At 30.0% G+C, this 19,311-nt stretch overlaps 1 protein-coding gene across 10 annotated transcripts in view; it reads left to right on the top strand.

Annotated features, from left to right (window-relative positions):
* The window catches only part of LOC124358997 (actin-binding LIM protein 3), a 140,292-nt gene that overhangs the window by 103,673 nt on the left and 17,308 nt on the right, over positions 1 to 19,311 (top strand). For 7 of the 10 annotated variants that reach the window (XM_046811306.1, XM_046811300.1, XM_046811305.1 and 4 more), the window contains 4 exons: positions 6,301 to 6,546; positions 11,050 to 11,156; positions 11,834 to 12,020; positions 13,334 to 13,450. In XM_046811306.1, coding sequence (XP_046667262.1) covers positions 6,301 to 6,546; positions 11,050 to 11,156; positions 11,834 to 12,020; positions 13,334 to 13,450 — 657 coding nt within the window. Of the gene's footprint in view, positions 1 to 6,300; positions 6,547 to 11,049; positions 11,157 to 11,833; positions 12,021 to 13,333; positions 13,451 to 17,734; positions 17,818 to 19,311 lie in introns of all 10 variants that reach the window. The other 3 variants (XM_046811301.1, XM_046811308.1, XM_046811304.1) reach the window with 2 other exon arrangements.

Genomic DNA, 19,311 nt, shown 5'->3' with positions numbered 1-19,311 from the left:
ATTCAATGATTCTTGTATCCACATCAGAGTTATTGTTTTATACATAGTTCATGCTAAACTGTTTATTGATAGTTGCATTATATTGCAGCTGATTATAATGACAGTTACTTCATCATTCAATGATTCTTGTTTCCACATCAGAGTTATTGTTTTAGTGTAAAAACACATAACATGTGGTTTAGTGAACAAATAAAATAATTTTAGAGAGGGAGAGATCACATTGTTGATTGTTGATGTTTGTGTCAATAATGTACAAAATTAATTGTAATTACAGTAGTCATGAATTTAAAAAAAAAATGTAATATAGTTCTTGCCCCCGTTTTATACACTTATCAGCACATTTTTTACTTTGCTTAAATTATTTTGTATGTATCAAAAAAATTTGATTTTAATTTTATAGATATTTTAATTTTTTTAACAAGAAGGTGAAAATTATAATTGGTTACAATACTTTTAAGTAACTAAGAATTATTTCAATAGAATGCTGTAAATTTGATCATTTAATTGCTAATACAGGTGTCCTATAGGCCAATGGCTTAAAAATTTTTTATTATTATCTTGTATATATTTACAGAACCATAAATTAGAGTATTTATTCAACAGAGGACAACATTTCAAACCTGTTGTGACTTTCATAACCATTTTAGAGTGGAGAAAGGGACCAGCCTCTGGTTTATTGTCTACTAAAGAGCTAATGACATTTCCCCAACCACTCTTAAGTTTGCAAATGATCGTGTCTACAGTAGCTACAGTTACACTCTATTTTGAAGATGTTATAATATTTGTAGTGTGTTTATAAATGTAATACATTAATTATTTCCTGCTTTATAATTATTCGAATTTGTCATTTCTTTTTTACTAGTTTATAATGTTGGACGTAAATGAAAAAAAAAAAAAAACATATCTTTTGTTTCCTGACAGTTCATAGTCCACTCAGTGAAGTTTTTTAGTGAAAATATGATGAAAATTTAACTTAAATATTTAAGTACTTAATGTGAATGTAGTATATACATTAAATTAGGATCAATTCTACAATGGTTATTTATAATTTTAATTTTAGCTTTGAGTTTTTTTAAATTATTCGAAACCTTTTTGTGTATAACTCAATTTTATTGTTAATTCTTTGCTCTATAAGGTTTAAAATTCAAATAAGGTTAATTCACTTTAAAATGCAAAATGTGTCTTACTAACCACACATTAGAATATTGTTTACAACGGTTAAATCTATAATTGAAAGTTAAGTTCAGTCTTTAACCCTTTCAGTGCCAGGGGTCTTTATTTTTAGCATGGCATAAGAAGTGCGACAGGGGTCTTTTTTACATATGTGTGTCTGTAGAAGTTCCCGGGCCTAATTTATCAAATTTTTGTAGCGTTTTAGTCAAATAATGATATTTAGTTATTTCTTAGACCAAATCAACTCCAAATTTGGTTTATATTTGTTGACGATAATATACTGTTTTCATAAAATATAATATTTTAGGCTAAGATAAAAACTAAAATAAAAACTTTTGATAAAAACTCACCATTTAGAAATTTTTATTTCTTCTTTCGAATTTTCCAACTTTGTCTAAAAAACTCCTCACACCTAAAAAAAATCTCAGAACAGTGTAAATCACTTTAATATAAATTCTATCTATTTGTGAACAATTAAAAAAAACACACACTCAATTTGATTTCGTAAACATAGAAATTATAATTATTTTTTTAAAGAAGTCTCCGTTTCATAAGTTTTGTTTGGTTTTCACAATCACTGAGCCACAATGTAACAATTTTTTTTTCCTGTAGCAACCAAAAAATATTTTTTCAGCTGGTTGTGAAATTTATGATACTTTAGAGAAGAATAATATCTAATATAAATATTTTTCAGGTCTATGTTACAGTAAAAACACAAGTTTCAAAACTGCAAGCTTTAGCAAATTGCAACCGGGTAGCACAAAAGGGTGCACCGCCCTTTTTTATTATAATATATATAAAATTTATATTAATTATTTAATTATATAATTTTAAATATTTATATATTTTATATATTTATAATTTTTTATAAAATAAAATTTAATTTTTTTTTTTTTTTTTTATTTATTATTTTAAAATTTTTTATATAATTATATTTAAAGTAAATGTTTATTATATAATTTAAAAAAATTATTTTTTTTATATTATTATTTATATTTTATTTTTTTACTTTAATTAATAATTAATAAATTTATTTTTTTAAATTATTTATACAATAATTAATTTATTTTTAAAAATTTTTTAATTATTATTTTTTTTAAAATAATTTATATTTTTATATCATTATATTTTAATTTTTATATATATTTATTTTATTTAATATTTTTATTTTTAAAATAAAATTATTTTATAAGTTTTTTAAAATTATTTTATATTATATTTTATTTTTTTTTTATTTTTTAATTTATTTTAATTTAATTATAAATTAAAATTATTATTATCTGTTTTAATTTTTTTTATAATATTATTATATAAATTTAATTTAATATTTGAAATTTAAATAATTTTAATTTTTTTTTTTTTTTTTATTTTTTATTATTAATTAATATTTTTTTATATTTATAAATTTATTAAAATATTTTTAATTAATATTTATTTTTTTTTAATTTATAAAAAATTTTTTTTTTATTTAAATTTTTTTTTATTAATAATTAAAAAATTATATTATAAAATAATTTTTTTTTTTATTAAATTTATAATTTAATTTTATATTTTTATTATTTTTTAAAATTTTTTTTTTTAATTTTATTTTTTTATTTTTTTAAAATTTTTTATAATATTTTTTTAAAAATTTTTTTATTTTATTTTTTTTTTTTAATAATTATTTAATTTTTTTAATTTAATTATTAAATAATTTTATTTTTAAATTTTAAATAATTTTTATTATAAATATATAATATTAAATAATATTAATTTATTTAATAATAATAAAATTAAATTTTTTTTTTTAATTTTTATAATTTTATTAATATATTATTTATTCTTTATTAATTTAAATTAATATTTATTTATATTTAAATTTAATATTAATAATTAATTTTTTATTTTTATAAATTTAATTAAAATTAACTTTTATTTAAAAAAAATTTTAATTTAATAAATTAAAATAATTATATTTTTTCTATTTATATTTATTTATTTAAAATTTTCTTTTTTTTTTCTTTTTTTAATTTTAATATAATTTAATATTTTATTTTTTTTTTTTTAATTTTTATTTTATTTTTAATATTTTGTTTATAAATATTTATTAACTTTTAATTTATTAATTTTTTTTTTTTTATAAAATATATATTATTTTTTAAAATTTTAAAAACAATTTTTTATTTTACTTTAATTTTTATAAGTATTTATTTTTATTTTTTAATTAATTTTATTTTATTTTATTTTATTTTTATCTATTTTTTAAAATTAAAATTTTATTATTTTAATTTTTTTATAATTATATGATTATTATTTTTTATTATTTTTAATTATTTTTTTTAATATAAAATTAAATATATATTTTGTATATTTTATTATTTTAACGAAATTTTTTGTTTTTTACAAATAAAAGTACTTTTTTTCCTTTGCCACCAACTTCGCCGTACTGGCTTTAAACTGCAAATACAACAGTTTTTTTCTTTTTTTTGTGAGGTATTTTTTCAAAAAAAGACTCTGGGGTCATGTGCTTGGCTACCACCCACCACCACCTGGGCCGTTTCTTGGAGTTTCAGGAGGTGTGAAATTTCTCCCTTCCTCTGTAGAAGCCAATCTTTCGATAACTCCTTCAACTAATTTTTACAGTAAATAAAATTCTGGTACAATGTTTATCGTATTCCAACTTGTATATAATTATATGCATTTAAAATAATACGGTTGAAAATACTGAAGGTAACTTTTTCCAGTACTTTATTGACTTACCCGGTCATCCATCATAGGAACATAACTTTTGGTCATTGCCACTACACCTCCCATGAACTGCATTGTAGTTCCAGAATATGTTTGTTTATTGCTAATCAACTAATGTTGTCCGCGCCTCTTTGGTTTTTTGAGTTTGTCCTGCTTTTTCCATCTGTAGACAATAGAATCACTTGTTTTTTTTTTTGCGACTGCATTTCTTCTAAACCCAACATCACAATATGATCTTTCCTCTTATATTTAATTTTTCCTACTTCCAATTTAGCAGTCAATCTTCTGGTATTCCATTTCGGTTGGAAACGATACAGTTCCTGTTAGGGCTTGTACATTTTGTAGATAATACTTTGCAAGTTGAGTGAGGTGAAAAAATTGTCTATAAATATGTGATAGCCCTTGTTTCATAAATTTCCCATTTTCCAACAATTTCACCACAAAGCATAATAACCTAACCTTTACTCTCCATAATATTGTCTTTGTCACTTCCTTTCATCCTCTGTAACACAAAAAAATTGTAGCAATAGTTGTGTCCATTGGTAACAAAGCATCCAATTTAATACCCACACCCATCTTGTGGTTTTTTTCGCATGATAATGTCTACGTTGTGTGTGCGCCTTAGAAGCAATGATGCTTTCATCAATAAAAATATTTTATCAGGGTAATAATAATGTTTGAATTAAACGGTTTTAACATGGTCCAACTAAGGGTTCGCATCTAGCACAAGGATTGTAATTTGGTTGGCCAGGTGTAAGCGAGATAAGTTGTGTCCAACCATAATGGAAAAACAGTAAAATGCCTGAAATCTGTTCGTTTTTGAACATCCTTGAAACAATATGGTTATGTATTGCGAAGAGCTTGTTCCACCCAGTAGACTATAAAATTGTTGGTTTTTCTTTAGGCCCATATTTATCAAAACAGCAATGAAAGCCTGACATTTCCAAAAAGCTAAACGGGTTTCCATTTTGGCACGACTGTGGGGTTTTAGGGACTGTTGATGGAAGGCTAAAAAATGTTTTTGCATATTGGAGTGTGTATTTTACAAAAATATATCCTAACCAATCCTACAGTGAACAATAATGGCCAGTATGTCATCGGGAGAAGAGTTATCTCTTGGGGTGCATGTTTGATCCCAGGAACCCTCTCCGAAGGCAAATGGCTTTTGGAATCCTTGGTCATTTATTCATCGACATCTACCCACCCAAACCATCCTCTGAGTCACTTTCAGAACTGGATTGATCAGTTGTAACATTCCTAGTCTTTTCCAAGGTCGGTCCCCTAAGGCCTAGATTGTGGTGTGAGTAGACTAGGCCCTAGATCACCTCCATCCTCGCTAGAGACGACACAGGGGGTCGGGTAACGCGCTAAGTTTAGTCTAGATTACCTAATACGGTGTGGGAAAGGGCCGGGTTGATCAAATGAATCTTCAGGGCACATAGTCCGGGGTCAACATCAGTGTTTATCAGCAAAAATATCACTGCTGTTATCGTCACACTCAATTTTCAACATCAGACCACCAAATCATACACTTATATAACCCTCATCAAAAGTTGCCTAAACTTTTCCCTTCACTTACTGGCGATTTTCGGTGGTTTCTCTGTTCATTTTCAAATGAAAAAATAAAACAATTTAACAACCAAATTAACTAATGAAAACACGTCTAATGTAAAATAAACGCACACTGACAACAGAACATAACCACATGAAAATCCAACTGAGGTATTATACCACAGTGCTGTCCAGCTGTCTGCTTCTTCTTCACAGATCACAGACGTTCAGATTAATTACCGATATAAACATTCGATAATATCGCAATAAAATCGATAATGTCCTCATTGTAAAACAAGATATGTTTCCGCTTTACCACAAGGAAAAGTATAAACCTGATTGTTGTACACAAGGCACAAAGAAAAAAACCTAAAACGAGAACACCGCCGTATATACGGACGTTGCACTTTATGCACAAACGGCCGGCGTCCGTATATACGGACGATGGCACTCTATGCACCAATTGCTGAACGTCCGTATATACGGACGTTGGCACTTAAAGGGTTAATTTACAAATTTTAACACTATGGCTATAAGCGGTTCAATGTCTGACAATGGTGGTGGTTCAGAAGTCACCTGTAAGCCTTTTGGTTTCTAGGTTGTGTCAGATAGGGCTCATTAGCTTTAAATTTGTCTGGTGAAATAATACATCCCTTACCTTTCCCTTTTTTACAACTAAGTATGCAATTTGGAAGTTGAAATCGTAATAAAAAATCGTTGGAAATGGTCCTGTCTATAGTGAAAACATTACGGTTATTTTAGAATTGCTGGAGTCTATAACGATATTTTTAAATTGTCCTACAAAGTCTGAATCATCAAATGTATAAAGTTTTTCACTATGTGTTTCAGCCGCCCACTCCATGCGAGGTAGCAGCAAGTCTTCTACGCTGCGCAGCTGCAGCTCCCGCTCTGGGATGAAGGTGCTGGTGGACTCTATCCGCTCGGAGACGCCCCGCCCACGCTCGCCACACATGAACAACGAGGAGCCCATCGAGCTCGCCCATTACCCGGGCGGTCACCCACCCAACCCCGGTGAGAAACCCAAGATTGAGAGAGATGACTTCCCTGCTCCCCCCTACCCCTATACTGACCCCGGTACGTATTAACATGCTGCTTCATGTAATGTGCTTTGTTTTCAGTTTGCAGTGAAAAATTAATGCTTAAGAGTGTTTTTACTCTTAACCAACAATTTATTTAGTGCTAGATTGGTTTTACTTTCAAATTAAAGAGACAGAAACTCTAATTCTATACTGTTTTTAAGTATATACTGCTTTCTATAAATATGTTCTGATTTTTTTCTTTGGGCCAATAAAAACAAAAATGTAAATCACTTGGGTTATAAATGTTTAGTTTACCATATGTCTGACTTGTGTGTTTTTTATTTATAAAACTAGTAAGGATAAAAAATGCAAATTTTGCACAATTATTGTTCTTGCAGTTTCAAATTAAGAGAAATTAATATTATACTATCATATAACGTTTCAAGAGGTAGGCAGTTCAAGTTTTTAAAGCTTAGTAACATAACTAATAAGATTATGAAAATGTGGGAAGAATAATAAAATGTAAATTTAACTGCAAATATTTTGACACCAAAATCATAAAAATCAGTGATGTAGTAAGAGGTAAGTTTTTATCTGTTATAACGCATTGCAAAATTTTCATTTCTTACATTTCTACAGCATCATTACCACATTTGCTGCAGAATTCATAAACACCCTGGATACAAGAAATGGTTGCAAAAAATACATGTCAGTATCTAACAGTTCATTATTTTTATCTGATTTAGATATTTTTTAGTGTGCAAGTCTTTGTAGCAACCTAGTTGCTGGAGCACATGTGTTTCAAAAGGCAACACTGTTGAAAACTAAAATTTATAGGCCTTCGCCATACTTCAAATCTTAAACTGTTCACTTTTTTGGATATCTAAATAAACTACTTTAATTATTTATGTTCAATTTAGATTATATTTTTACTGTACAGGTGGACAAAGGTATTTTGGATTAGGCTCTATTGAAATACAATAGATTTGTCATAATGAGTTATAAATATACTTTAGTTTGCACTTTGTTAGTGAAATTGTTATTGTAATATTAATTACATTTAAAAAAATGAATAACTTCACTGGTTGGACAGTAAGAAAATAAAAAATAACCCTCAATAACAAAAAAATCTTCAATTTTATTTTTATAAGTGAAGATTGGCCTTATCAATATTTATTTGTCATAAAAAATGGTGCAAGGTATTTGGGATGCATTCAATTTTGAAGTAAATAGATAATTTTTATTTTCCTTTTAATTTTGCATATTTTAGAATATTTTATTAGCCGAACAGCAGTGCTTTTATCCTGTTCTTGGAAATTCTGGTTATCTGGATATTGGGTACTGAAAGGGTTGAACTTCAGTACTAATTAATTAGGGAGAAATACAGTGTTTTAGCATAAGGTAATTGGAATTTTCTTGGATCTCACACGGGCATTTGATAGCGTCTCACACCAAGAACTTCTAATCTCTCTTAACAATCTAGGTATTCAAAATAGAGAATTATTATGGTTTGAATCATATTTAACAGAGAGGAAACAATACGTGGAAATAGAACACACATCATCTAAATTAAAACCGAGCAGGTGTCACATTATAAGAAAATATAAGTCTGAAATAGAAACCATTAAATACGGAGTCCCTCAAGGATCCATTTTGGGCCCATTACTTTTCCTCTGTTACATTAATGGACTACCTAAGGTGGTTCCGCAGGACTGTGGCATTTGTTTGTTTGCAGATGATACCAACATCACCATATCAGGTAATTCAGAAGAAGATATAGAAATATCTTCTCACATTAGTCTAAATTTAGTTAAACAATATTTAGATAACAAACAATTACTCTTAAATTCAACTAAATCAAATTTCATTTCGTTTTCCACTCAACAATCAAGAATAACACCCAAATTTGATATTAATTTAAATAATAATGATATATCCCAAGTTGAGCACACAAAATTTTTAGGACTCATAATTGACGAGAATCTGTCATGGAACAAACACACTGAGCACGTAATTTATAAAATGTCTTCTGGTATCTATGCACTCCGACAGATGTCGCAGATTTGTAGTATACAGACATTGCGGACTATATATTTCTCACTAGTACATTCACACTTAGCCTATGGAATTAGTATATATGGTGCAACGACAAAGAAAAATTTAGACAAAATTTTACGCCAACAAAAGAGAGCTCTTAGAGCAATGTTTAGACTAAAAAAAAACAGAATCTGTCAAAAATTTGTCAAAGTCAAAGTCAAAGTCAAATATCTTTATTACATGAACATTAAGTACAGTAATTTTGTCAAGTTTTACAATAGAATATAAAGTAAAACACAATTTTGTGTTTGTTTTCAGAACACAAAATTTTAACTGTTTACAGTCTATACATATATGAGACAGTGATATATATAAAACAAAATGAGAGAAATGCAAAACCTACAAAACTTTTACATCATTATAATACTAGATTTAAAAGAAATGTCCCTCAGCACAAACTAGAATTTTTCAAAAAAAGAACTGATTTTATGGGCCATAAATTTTTAACAAAACTACCAACAAAAATAATAAATGAACAAAATTTTATTAAAATGAAAAAAGAGTTAAAAATATATTTGATAAATCTGGCTCTGTACTCCCTTGATGAGTTTTGGGAGGGAAGGTAGATTGGGAATGCCTGGTATGTAATTTTAGTATTTCATGTATATAAGCTTCTGGATTGTTTATTTCTTATTACATTGTATAATTTTAATTTTAAATGACATATAGATTAATTAGTATATTGTAAAAAACTTATTGACACTATTCATGTACACGCTGTACTATGTACGAATAAAGAATTTTTGAATCTTGAATCTTGAATCTTGAATACAGTAATTTCCACACTTCTGGTCAACTGTTGTCTGTGAATAGCTATGCTTAAATCTACACTAGAATATATGAATTTAAAATAAAATAATGTTTATGGAATAAGAATCTTTCCTTATTTTGGTGCTCTACCTCCAATTTTTTCTGTCTAGTGCTACTAATAGCATACACTGATAACACTCAAAGAACAAAGAACTCACCGTGGCTTTGGTATTTCCATTTCAATTATTGAATTCGTCAGTACCAATCGACTACAACTGCAGACAAATATGAAAGACAATTTTTTGGTTGAAATAATTAATTGTTAACTAGTTTGTCATGAGGAAGGTTTCAACTTGCTAGAGTGGAAGTGGTGGAACATGAACTTGACTTCTGTCCATTGTTAAGTGTTGCAGCAAATCTCAAGAGATTCAAGAATCGAGTTTTGAATCTCAGCTGTCAATTTTGGAGTCTGAATATTTTTTAAAAATTAGGTGGATTCGATGTTTGGTTTCAACACATCAGTAATATTATATATATTTCTATATATATATATCCTTAACCCTTAGCGAGCCACTAATAAATAACCAAAACTACTCCTAAGAGCCATACACCTTAAAAATAAAAAAAATTCCCACATACCAAAACCATTTTTTTTATAATTCTTATAACATAAGAGGTAAAAAAACAACAAAATATATTTTTTTCACTCTTTATTCACACGTCGATGGTAAATTACCATTAATTACCATTAATAATTGGTATTAATAATCGATGGTCTGACTCTTTATTTAAAGCCAAAAAATTGTAATATCATAATTTCACTGAAAAAATTTAATTTTGACATTCTATGTGTTCATATATAAAATTAACAATAGTTGAACACAATTATTGTAATATTTTACAAAAAACAAGCATATAGTTATTTTTATTTAGAGAAAATATAAATACTGAGTCTCTGCGGGAGACTATGAACATCCAGCCGCCCGCCATTTTGTTGCTCGAACAAGAGCCATGATCTTCAAAATAGACACAAACGGTTGTCCCTTGTTTAAATAAACCTTGTTTAACAGTTTTTACTAAGTTTGTTACCCAGAAATGCTTTTAAATAATATTTAAAAAAATTGATTTTGCGTCAGTGGCTTTTAGCGCTAGTTTAGGCATGACGTGTAGTAACGTCATTGGCTCGGAAAGGGTTAAATGTACTATTTCTATGCCAGTAAATAGTAACTGTATCAAATATTTTGATTTTGAAAAATGTTCAGTTCAATGTGATGTGCAATAAAATCTCTGTGCAATGCAGATCATAAATCAAATACGATAATTTAGTAGAAAAATGGAGACTAAACAAATGGTCAGAATATTTTGAAGTGGAAGTGAGTGGTATGATCAAATCATGTAGCGGTCAGATGCATAAAAAAATGTGTTAAACTTTATGGGGCTATTTTTATGGTGCCTCTGATCTCTCTTGGCATATTTCAGGTTATAAAATCGCCCAATCTTCACTGACAAAAAAATACCAATTTAACACATTCATAAATCTATTTTACAATATAATTAGTTATTAAAGTTGTTATTGCCTCTTGACCTTAAAGGGAAAAATGTGAAGGTTGGCTTTTTGTTCTTATACAATAAGATTATACTAGAAACTGTAGAAATTATATTTTTAAGGGATGTAGAAGATGGCAGTCTGATGTTATTTGGCTTATTGCAGAGAGGAGGAGGCGATGGTCTGACTCGTACAAAGGAGTGCCGGAGTCGGACGATGAGGATACGATAGATGGAGCCACTGAACAGGAAATGAAAGAGAGGAAGCTGAAGGTAACGAATATTTTAGGCTATTTTGTATTGTAGGCTAAGGTTTTCTTCTGTGTTGTAGGCTATATTTACTTGAAAATTTGATAGGCCAATTCAACCAAAATACCTTACAAATGAGAATGTGCTTTGAATGTTTATATTCAAAAGCTAACTATAAGAAAAATACTTTAAGAAATGTTTTGAAGATTTAAGTGGGAAATTCTTAAAATCAATTTTGAGATGTTTAATTACTACAACTTCTTGACATATACTGTTGCATTCTCAAAGTTACCCCAATAAATTACTTTTTCTTTTTATTTAATAAAGTATATTATTTAAAAATAAGATTTTGGGTTAATGTGTGTTCAAACAAAACTGTCAACATTAAGATTTTTTGGTCAGGTGTTTTCTAAGAATTTAATTAATGCCTTGTAAAAGATTGAGAAAAGGAGCTTAAATAGGTGTCCTATTTAAGCTCCTTTTCTCAGTCTTTATACAGGATATGAAATGAGTGAGTGTGTTGGATGGTACGGAATATTTTAAAAATAGTGATAGAGCCTTATATTAGATAATATTTATATTACCATTAATAATTGGTAATTTTAAAACGTTGCAATTTTTAACTACACTGAACACATTATAGGCTACGGACAAATTTTATTTAACAATATTCATTCTTCATTTTTTATTCTTTGTTACAGAAAGAAGAAGAAGAATTAAGCAAGATTGCATCTGGAATAGGGAAAGTGTTTCTGCAGAATGTAAGAGAAAGAGAAAAGATGCGTCAATACAAGCGTGAACACATTGATCCACGGAACGCCTCACGGACCCCGAACGCAGCGAAGGAGCCAGCGTATAGGCTACGCTATCAGTCACCAGTCAATGCTTGTGAGTTTACATGTCTGACTCCCACACTTATATATTTATTGATAAAATTTCATAAATGTTGGAGAAGAACCCTAAGCAAGAAAGATAAAACAACTTGTGCTGTACATAATCATCTCTCTCTGATGAAATAATACTAACAGTAATATCAAAATAATACTGATTTTCAAATTTGATGAAATAAAACTAACAGTAAATAATACTGATTATTCAATTTGATCAAATAAAACTAACAGTAATATCAAAATAATACTGATTATTCAATTTGATCAAATAAAACTAACAGTTATATAAAAATAATATTGATTTTCACATAGATAAAACTAACAGTAATAACAAAATAATACTGATATTCCAATTTTAGTTTTGGATAAGTAACTAAAGGAGTGGGTGTGACTTGTGCAAGCTTATCAAGGCTTTTACTAACAAGTCATTTTGAAGTTAAATAATAAGGCTAAAAAAGTACTCATATTTCTTTAACTTTAATAAGTTGTTTCAACCTATAACAGTGCAGCAAATAAAGTAATAATTAGTGGCCTTATGAAGATAAATTATCAAGTTTCCAACCAAATCCTGTCTGATCCAAACCTATCTTTTACCCAACGACTTAAATAAGTCATACGGTTGTTACCTGTATATCTAGAATTGAACGATAAGTTTAATGTTTGTTTTGTTTGAATTGAAAACGTTTCAAATAAATATTTCATATCCTGCCACTTGGCCACTTCCTGATGCTAGAAGAGCTAGTATATTAGGTTAAGTCATGTCGCACACATATTGTTACAAAAATATTCACCTCATAAATTGCTAGCTATTAGGCAGATTTTTTAAATACAAAATCAGCCTATTAGATATGTTTTCATGGTGCCACGTACCAAAAATGTCTGCATAACTTCACTGAACAAGACTCTCAGAGCGTAAAACCACCTCTTGTTCAAAATATTATATATATGGATATAATCGTGTCTAAGTTCTTTGGCTAGCTTGTTATTCCATTTTGTTTCAATACGGCAGCGATTCAGTCTTTAAAACAATGTTCAAGCTTGTTATTTATGAATATAAAAAGTGTTGTGGTATGCAAGTAACATTTATTAAACATTTTGTAATTAACAATTTCTTTGTATCTCAAATGGTTTTCAAGACGTTGAGTATTTGTAGCTCCCCCTAGAACAAAATGAATAATATTTCAGTTGTCGGAAGTCTACCTACTTCTTCAAATTGAGCTGGAAGCACTATTTATAATTCAATTTGATTTTTCTTGTCAGCTTAGTTTATCAAGCATAGATCAAGTGTAATGCTGACAATTGTGTTGGCAGCACCGTCTCGCAACTTGGATGCCCCAAGACCGTGGGAAGAAGATGAACTGTTTGACCGCAGCTCCAGCTACCGTTCGTCCATGGGGCGTTCCGTAGGTGCCATTCCAAGCTACAACGGTAAGCATACAGTTTAAATGGGAAATACAATAAATCAGGTGAAAACTGCAGTATAATGTCAAAAACATCATACTGAGTATTTTTTTAACTTAATTAGAAGCTTTAAAAGTAATTTGGTCACCAAGAAAAAATCTAAAAGTGTATTTAATTAGGGATTGGTCATTTCCAATGATTTCCTAGTCCAGGTTATTAGATAGTTCATTATAATTGATGACGTGTAATGAATTAAAAACCGCTAGGAATAGTTATGTTGGTTATCAGGAATAGTTATGTTGGTTATCATGATTCACAGGCGTCTTCTTTTTTGCACATAGAGAGGATATGTATGCAGGGGAAGGTTAGGCTTAGGAGATTAAGGAAAATTGTAAATTTCTACCATGAAATTTCTGGAGTGTAAATACTTTACATATTAAAATAATATTCCGGTTTGTTCTTTGAATGGTATATGATGAAAAGCAGTGTAAGTTACATGTAATTTTTATTTTTTAAAGCAATTTACTTTCCAATAGGCCCTCATTTGAATTGGAAGAATATATATAAGAAGGTATGGTTAGAAAAGCCATTTAAAGTTTTTTACTCACAATCTGTTGTACAATCCTGTTTCCAGAAGTATCAGAGAAACACTTAATTTGTCCATTTTGAAATTATATGAATGTTTCATAATGTTTTGTGGTATTAATGAAAAATATCTGCTACGATATGTTTAACAAATGTGACAACAGTTTTGCCTGCACATACTTCCAGATTTCTTGTGATACAACATTAATAATATAAATATAACCCCATGGTACTACCAAGATAAATATAATAGGAATTGAAAAAAATCTATCTAAACATTCTCACCATGCATTTCATCATGGGCTGTGCTCTTGTCTAGCTGTTTGATGTAACTTTTAGCTGCTTCACAATGAAACATTTTAACAATAAATTCATCTATATTGCCTTCTTAATTTTATCGATGGTTAAACATATCGGAAACATCCGTCATCTGGTAACGTAGGTCGTCATTGGGTAGTGAATAAACGTAACCAAAAACCAACCTGATGACTTCGGCATCATTTCAGTAATGCTCTGTAAATGTTTATTAATGAAAACAAGTTGTCATGCGTCTTATTTGAACAGTCAATGTTTAGAAAAGAATTATGGGCTAATTTAAAATTTACTGCTTTGCTTAAAAATTATCTAAAAATAACGCTGCTTGATAGGTTTTAGCACTCAACTTTTAATATAAAACAAAGAGAATATTAGAAAATAACTGCTATGCTTTAGTGGCCAGTAGCACTGGATGTGTTATATCTTGGCTGGACATACAACCTGAGATAACATTACGGCAAAAATTAATCCATGCTTCCGACAAAATGGCAGCAGCCAGTAGAGCTGGCCATACAAGCTCCAAGACAAATTATAAATACTGCCTTCAAGTGCATTAGGTTAATGTTACTCTTAATCAAGGGCTAGTGAAGATTGGAAGTGGCCTATCCCTTTTCCATACATTTCTTAAATGGAAGAAGTAGTTAAATAAATTTTTACTTTATTCTTAATACTATATAATGTTATCTATTTTTTACTTATTTTTTAACCATTGATGCAAACAAGTCTTTTTTATTGGGATATTATTTCTTTCTAATGGTTTATTACGCATTGCCTCTCCATAGTTACATAAATGTGAGAATTGGTGTATTATCAAATATTACTTTTCTAGATAAATACCATTTTATAATTGGATAAATTATCATAAAGAAACTTACGATGCGTGTTCAGAAAGTAAGTACTGTTTCATTGTACTACCGCCGTAGCGCTGCAATCGGTGTTCCGCTCATGCGCACTAGTCGTCCTTGCTCACTGGCTATCGATTCACGCCATTTTAGTTGTTCTACGTTGTGTTTTCAGTTTTCTCTGAACGTTTAAAATGTTTCAGACAATTAGTGATCCCTTCGATTATGAGATTCGTTCTGTAATAAGATTTTTGAAAGCAAGGAATATGAAGCCTGCTAAAATATATTGTCAACTTCATGTTGTTTATGGGAAAGACATGATGAGTGAAGGAATGGTGAGAAAGTGGGTTAGAATGTTCAATGGTGGTCGAACAAATGAGCATGATGACAATCGGAGCGGTCGGCCTTCTCTCGTCACCTATTATCTGGTAAGGGCAGTTGATGAAAAAATCCAAGAGAAGAGACATTTCAGTATGACAACGCTATCTGACGATTTCCAACAAATTTTACGCACTCTTGTACGAAATTGTTACGAACTGCTTTTAGGTCATCGCAAGCTGTGTTTCTGATGGGTTCCAAAAATGCTCACTGATGTGCACAAAACCAAGAGACTCGGAAGTGCTTAGACTTTTCTCACACAGTGCAGTGATGGTGGTGAGGATTATTTAAACAAAATTGTGACAGGTGATGAAACTTGGGTCCGTCATGTCAGCCCGGAATCCAAACAGCAGTCAATGGAGTGGCGATCCACGTAATCCCCGAAGAAACAAAATTCAAGACGACAATGTCTGCTCAAAAAATTATGTGCACTGTCTTTCGGGATAGGAAAGGTGTTTTGCTGCTTGGTTTTCTCCCAAGAGGTAAAACCATTAATGTGGCAAAGTATTGCGAAATCTTAAGAAAACTAAGGCGAGCAATTCAGGAATGCTCAGTAATGGAATTGTGTTGCTCCATGACAATGCTCGGCTCCATACTGCTGATGACACTCAAACATTGGTTCAACAATATTCATTTATTCACTTGGTACCGTCTGACTACCACTTGTCCCTGCACATGAAGCGTGAGCTAGGTGGCTAACGCTTTGAAACGACGATGAAATAAAAACTGCCGTGGAGTTGTGGCTACATTCTTTGGTGAGAACCTTCTACGAAGAGGGTATAGACAAATTGATCTTCCACTACGACAAGTGTTTGAACATCGCTGGAAACCATGTCGAAAAATAGTTTCAGGTTTGGGCTTTCATGTAGAAATAAAATTGTGTTAAAAAAAAATTGTTTTACTTGTTTTTAAAAAACGGTACTTATTTTCTGAACATGCCTTGTACATCATCATTTTTGTTAGTTTGGTTTGTAAAAATATTATTTATATTTGTTTAAGTGATGTTGAGAAAATGTGATCGATGTACAGAATATATTATGTTGTTACATGCTGGTGTTATTTGTTGTATGACTAGCGGTTTACACATACTCGTACAATACTGTATATAGTTTCCCCCGAGTGTAGAGGTAAGTGTGCAAGCCGCTGAGATAGCTAGACTTTGTATGTTATGTAACATCACATTTCCTGTGTCAGTTCACCTTGTGTAAATAACAGTCTTCTTGGTGTTATATTTATTTATTATTAACTCTCTGCTTCAGTTATAATTTCAAAATAATTTTTCAATCTATTTGTCATTGACGTTTTTATTGCTGTATGTAAACAGGAAAATTAATTGTTTGTTTAGTACTCTTACGTTGTCTTATAGTTTTGCATTATGTTTGTGTATGCGATAAATCATTTTGTACTTCAGTGCTTTAGAACATGTAGTGGCCGGCTGTACATTCATTCCGTGGCAAATCTTTATTTAATCATGTTAGTTAGAAAATGCAAAATAGATTCTTTTCTAATAGTTTAAAACAAGGTTGTATTATAATATAAAATAGGAGCAAATGTTTGAAGTTTGTGTCTAATAAATTTAAAATTACCAATTTAGTTTAAAGTAAATAATGCATTTGTTTTAAAGTAAAAGAATATTTTTCATTTAACAAAAAATACATTTTTATCAACTCATTGCAGATTGTGAACTTGTTGTTGATAAAATGTAGTGGTTGACTTCATCAAATAGAAAGTAATAATTTGTTATTTTCGTTTTTGCACAGATCACAACAAATTAATACCAGACCTGTTAGTTCAGATACCATCGTATTGGCATGTTCTATGTTATTTCAAGTGTTAATTGAAGAATTTGTTTGATAGCCTGTTGTCTAGTTTTATATCAGTTTATGAGTATTGTTTTTCGTATATGCGAAATTTAAAGTTCTCAAACTGGTTGGATTATTTTGCTGACAAGTGGTAGTGATTTGATTATAGTTTGAGTGTTGGAAACAATTAGTTAGACAGTGTCCCCGTGTAAATAGAAACTAGATTTTAAATAAAATATTGCATCTAATATAGTTCAAGTTATCGGGTCTCTTACACAAATTGATCCACAATGCAACAATAAATAAATAAGTTGATATACAGTAAATGTGTGTTTGGTCGCTTGGTAGAGTACAATAGTGTGATGTAACGCTTGCACGTGTGTTGTCAGTGGTGTCCTCTCAGAATGTGGCGCCCCGGCCCGGGTATGGCCTCAAGGCCTCGACTCTCCCGGCTTCCACCCGCTTCGACTCAGTGAGTACCTACCACACACTTTGCCTTCTGCAGGATTCTCCTCGTTGCCTTTGAGCTGTTTCTTCATCTGTGTCAACTGAGCAATCTCTGTTTCACATTGAAATATTACCTGAAACATAAAAACCGCATTATAAAAATTCAAGGTAGAAGGTATAGTTAAAAGTTTCCAGAGTTACTGTTATAAATAATTATTAATTCAGCAAGGATTCGCCGAAGGGGAAATTCTCATTCTACGGTTAGCAGCATTACTGGAGAAAGCACTTAGGCTTAAGGCCTTCTTTCTGTCAATGCCATAACAAATTGTAGCCTATGTTCTATATAGGCCTCTATTTATTTGTTGAATTTTAAAATGTCATTTTTGGAGCATTGTGGCTTGATTGTTGTTTCCTTTCATAATGGTCTTCTGTTAACCTTAAGAGCCAGAAATAGAGAAACGACCTTAATAATTATCCGTAAGAACAATGTTACACATTATGCACTTTAACGCTCTTATTTTTGGTTGTCGCATTTTGGGAGATGTCTAATTTTGAAAGATCTTATTACTACACATCCAAATGCATTTTGGTTTTTCATGAAAAGTTTAAAATTTTTTTAAATATTTAATTGATGAAGTACAGAAAAGTTTGAGTTCCTTTTCTGAATCACCAATAAAAATATATAATAAAAACTAAAACAAGCATTTGGATATGCATTAGTTATATCTTTAAAATGAGACATTTTCTATAATTCTACGTAAACATGTACAAGGTTTAGCGTTGTTCTTGGTAAATTGAAGATGGTCGCTAGTTGAGCTGGCTCTTAAGATGCTGAAGAAGGTTATGTAACATATTTTTTTACAAAAAATGCATTGTTTATATAGCATAAATATTTTTTTCAGTTGTCACAACATCAAATTGGGTGCTTCTCTCTACTCTGTAGATTCTATTTGAGGGAATTGTGCACATTGACTGTGAAATGCACACAACAGTCAAATAAGTATTTATGCTAGTACTCCTGAACTTAAGTGGTCAAAATATTCATGATTATTTGAACATACACTGTGCTTTTTTGCCAATGTTCTGAGAATGTTATCCCCATAGAAATAGTGGAGTAAGAGTAAACGTTTACCATGACATGAATTACATGGCTGATGTAGATGACGTATTCTGAAGAAGGAGTTGTAAAGATGGCAACGCCCAGAGTAACCATTATGAACCTTGGTTTTCTGACTAAGAATTAAAAATATAGGATTGGATCATTTTAATTTTGAACTTCAGGCAGATATTATGTCAATACTTGTTACGCCAAACATCATTGATTGAATGGAAAAAAACGGAACCAAAAATTTAACAACTAACTTGGCCCTTTTGTAAATAAACTGGAACTTTAAAGGAAGTATCGAAAACAATGCTTGATGGATTGACACTTCCACCAACAGTGCTGTTTTTTATAGCAAGGGACAGTTTTCCTTCAGCAAACCTCTGCTTGAATAACAGTTCTGGGAGCTCTTAATTT

Source organism: Homalodisca vitripennis, chromosome 4, assembly GCF_021130785.1.
Source record: "Homalodisca vitripennis isolate AUS2020 chromosome 4, UT_GWSS_2.1, whole genome shotgun sequence".
NCBI lineage: Eukaryota > Metazoa > Arthropoda > Insecta > Hemiptera > Cicadellidae > Homalodisca > Homalodisca vitripennis.
Note: the sequence above shows the minus strand (reverse complement) of the source record. Positions and strands in the feature narration are given on the sequence as shown.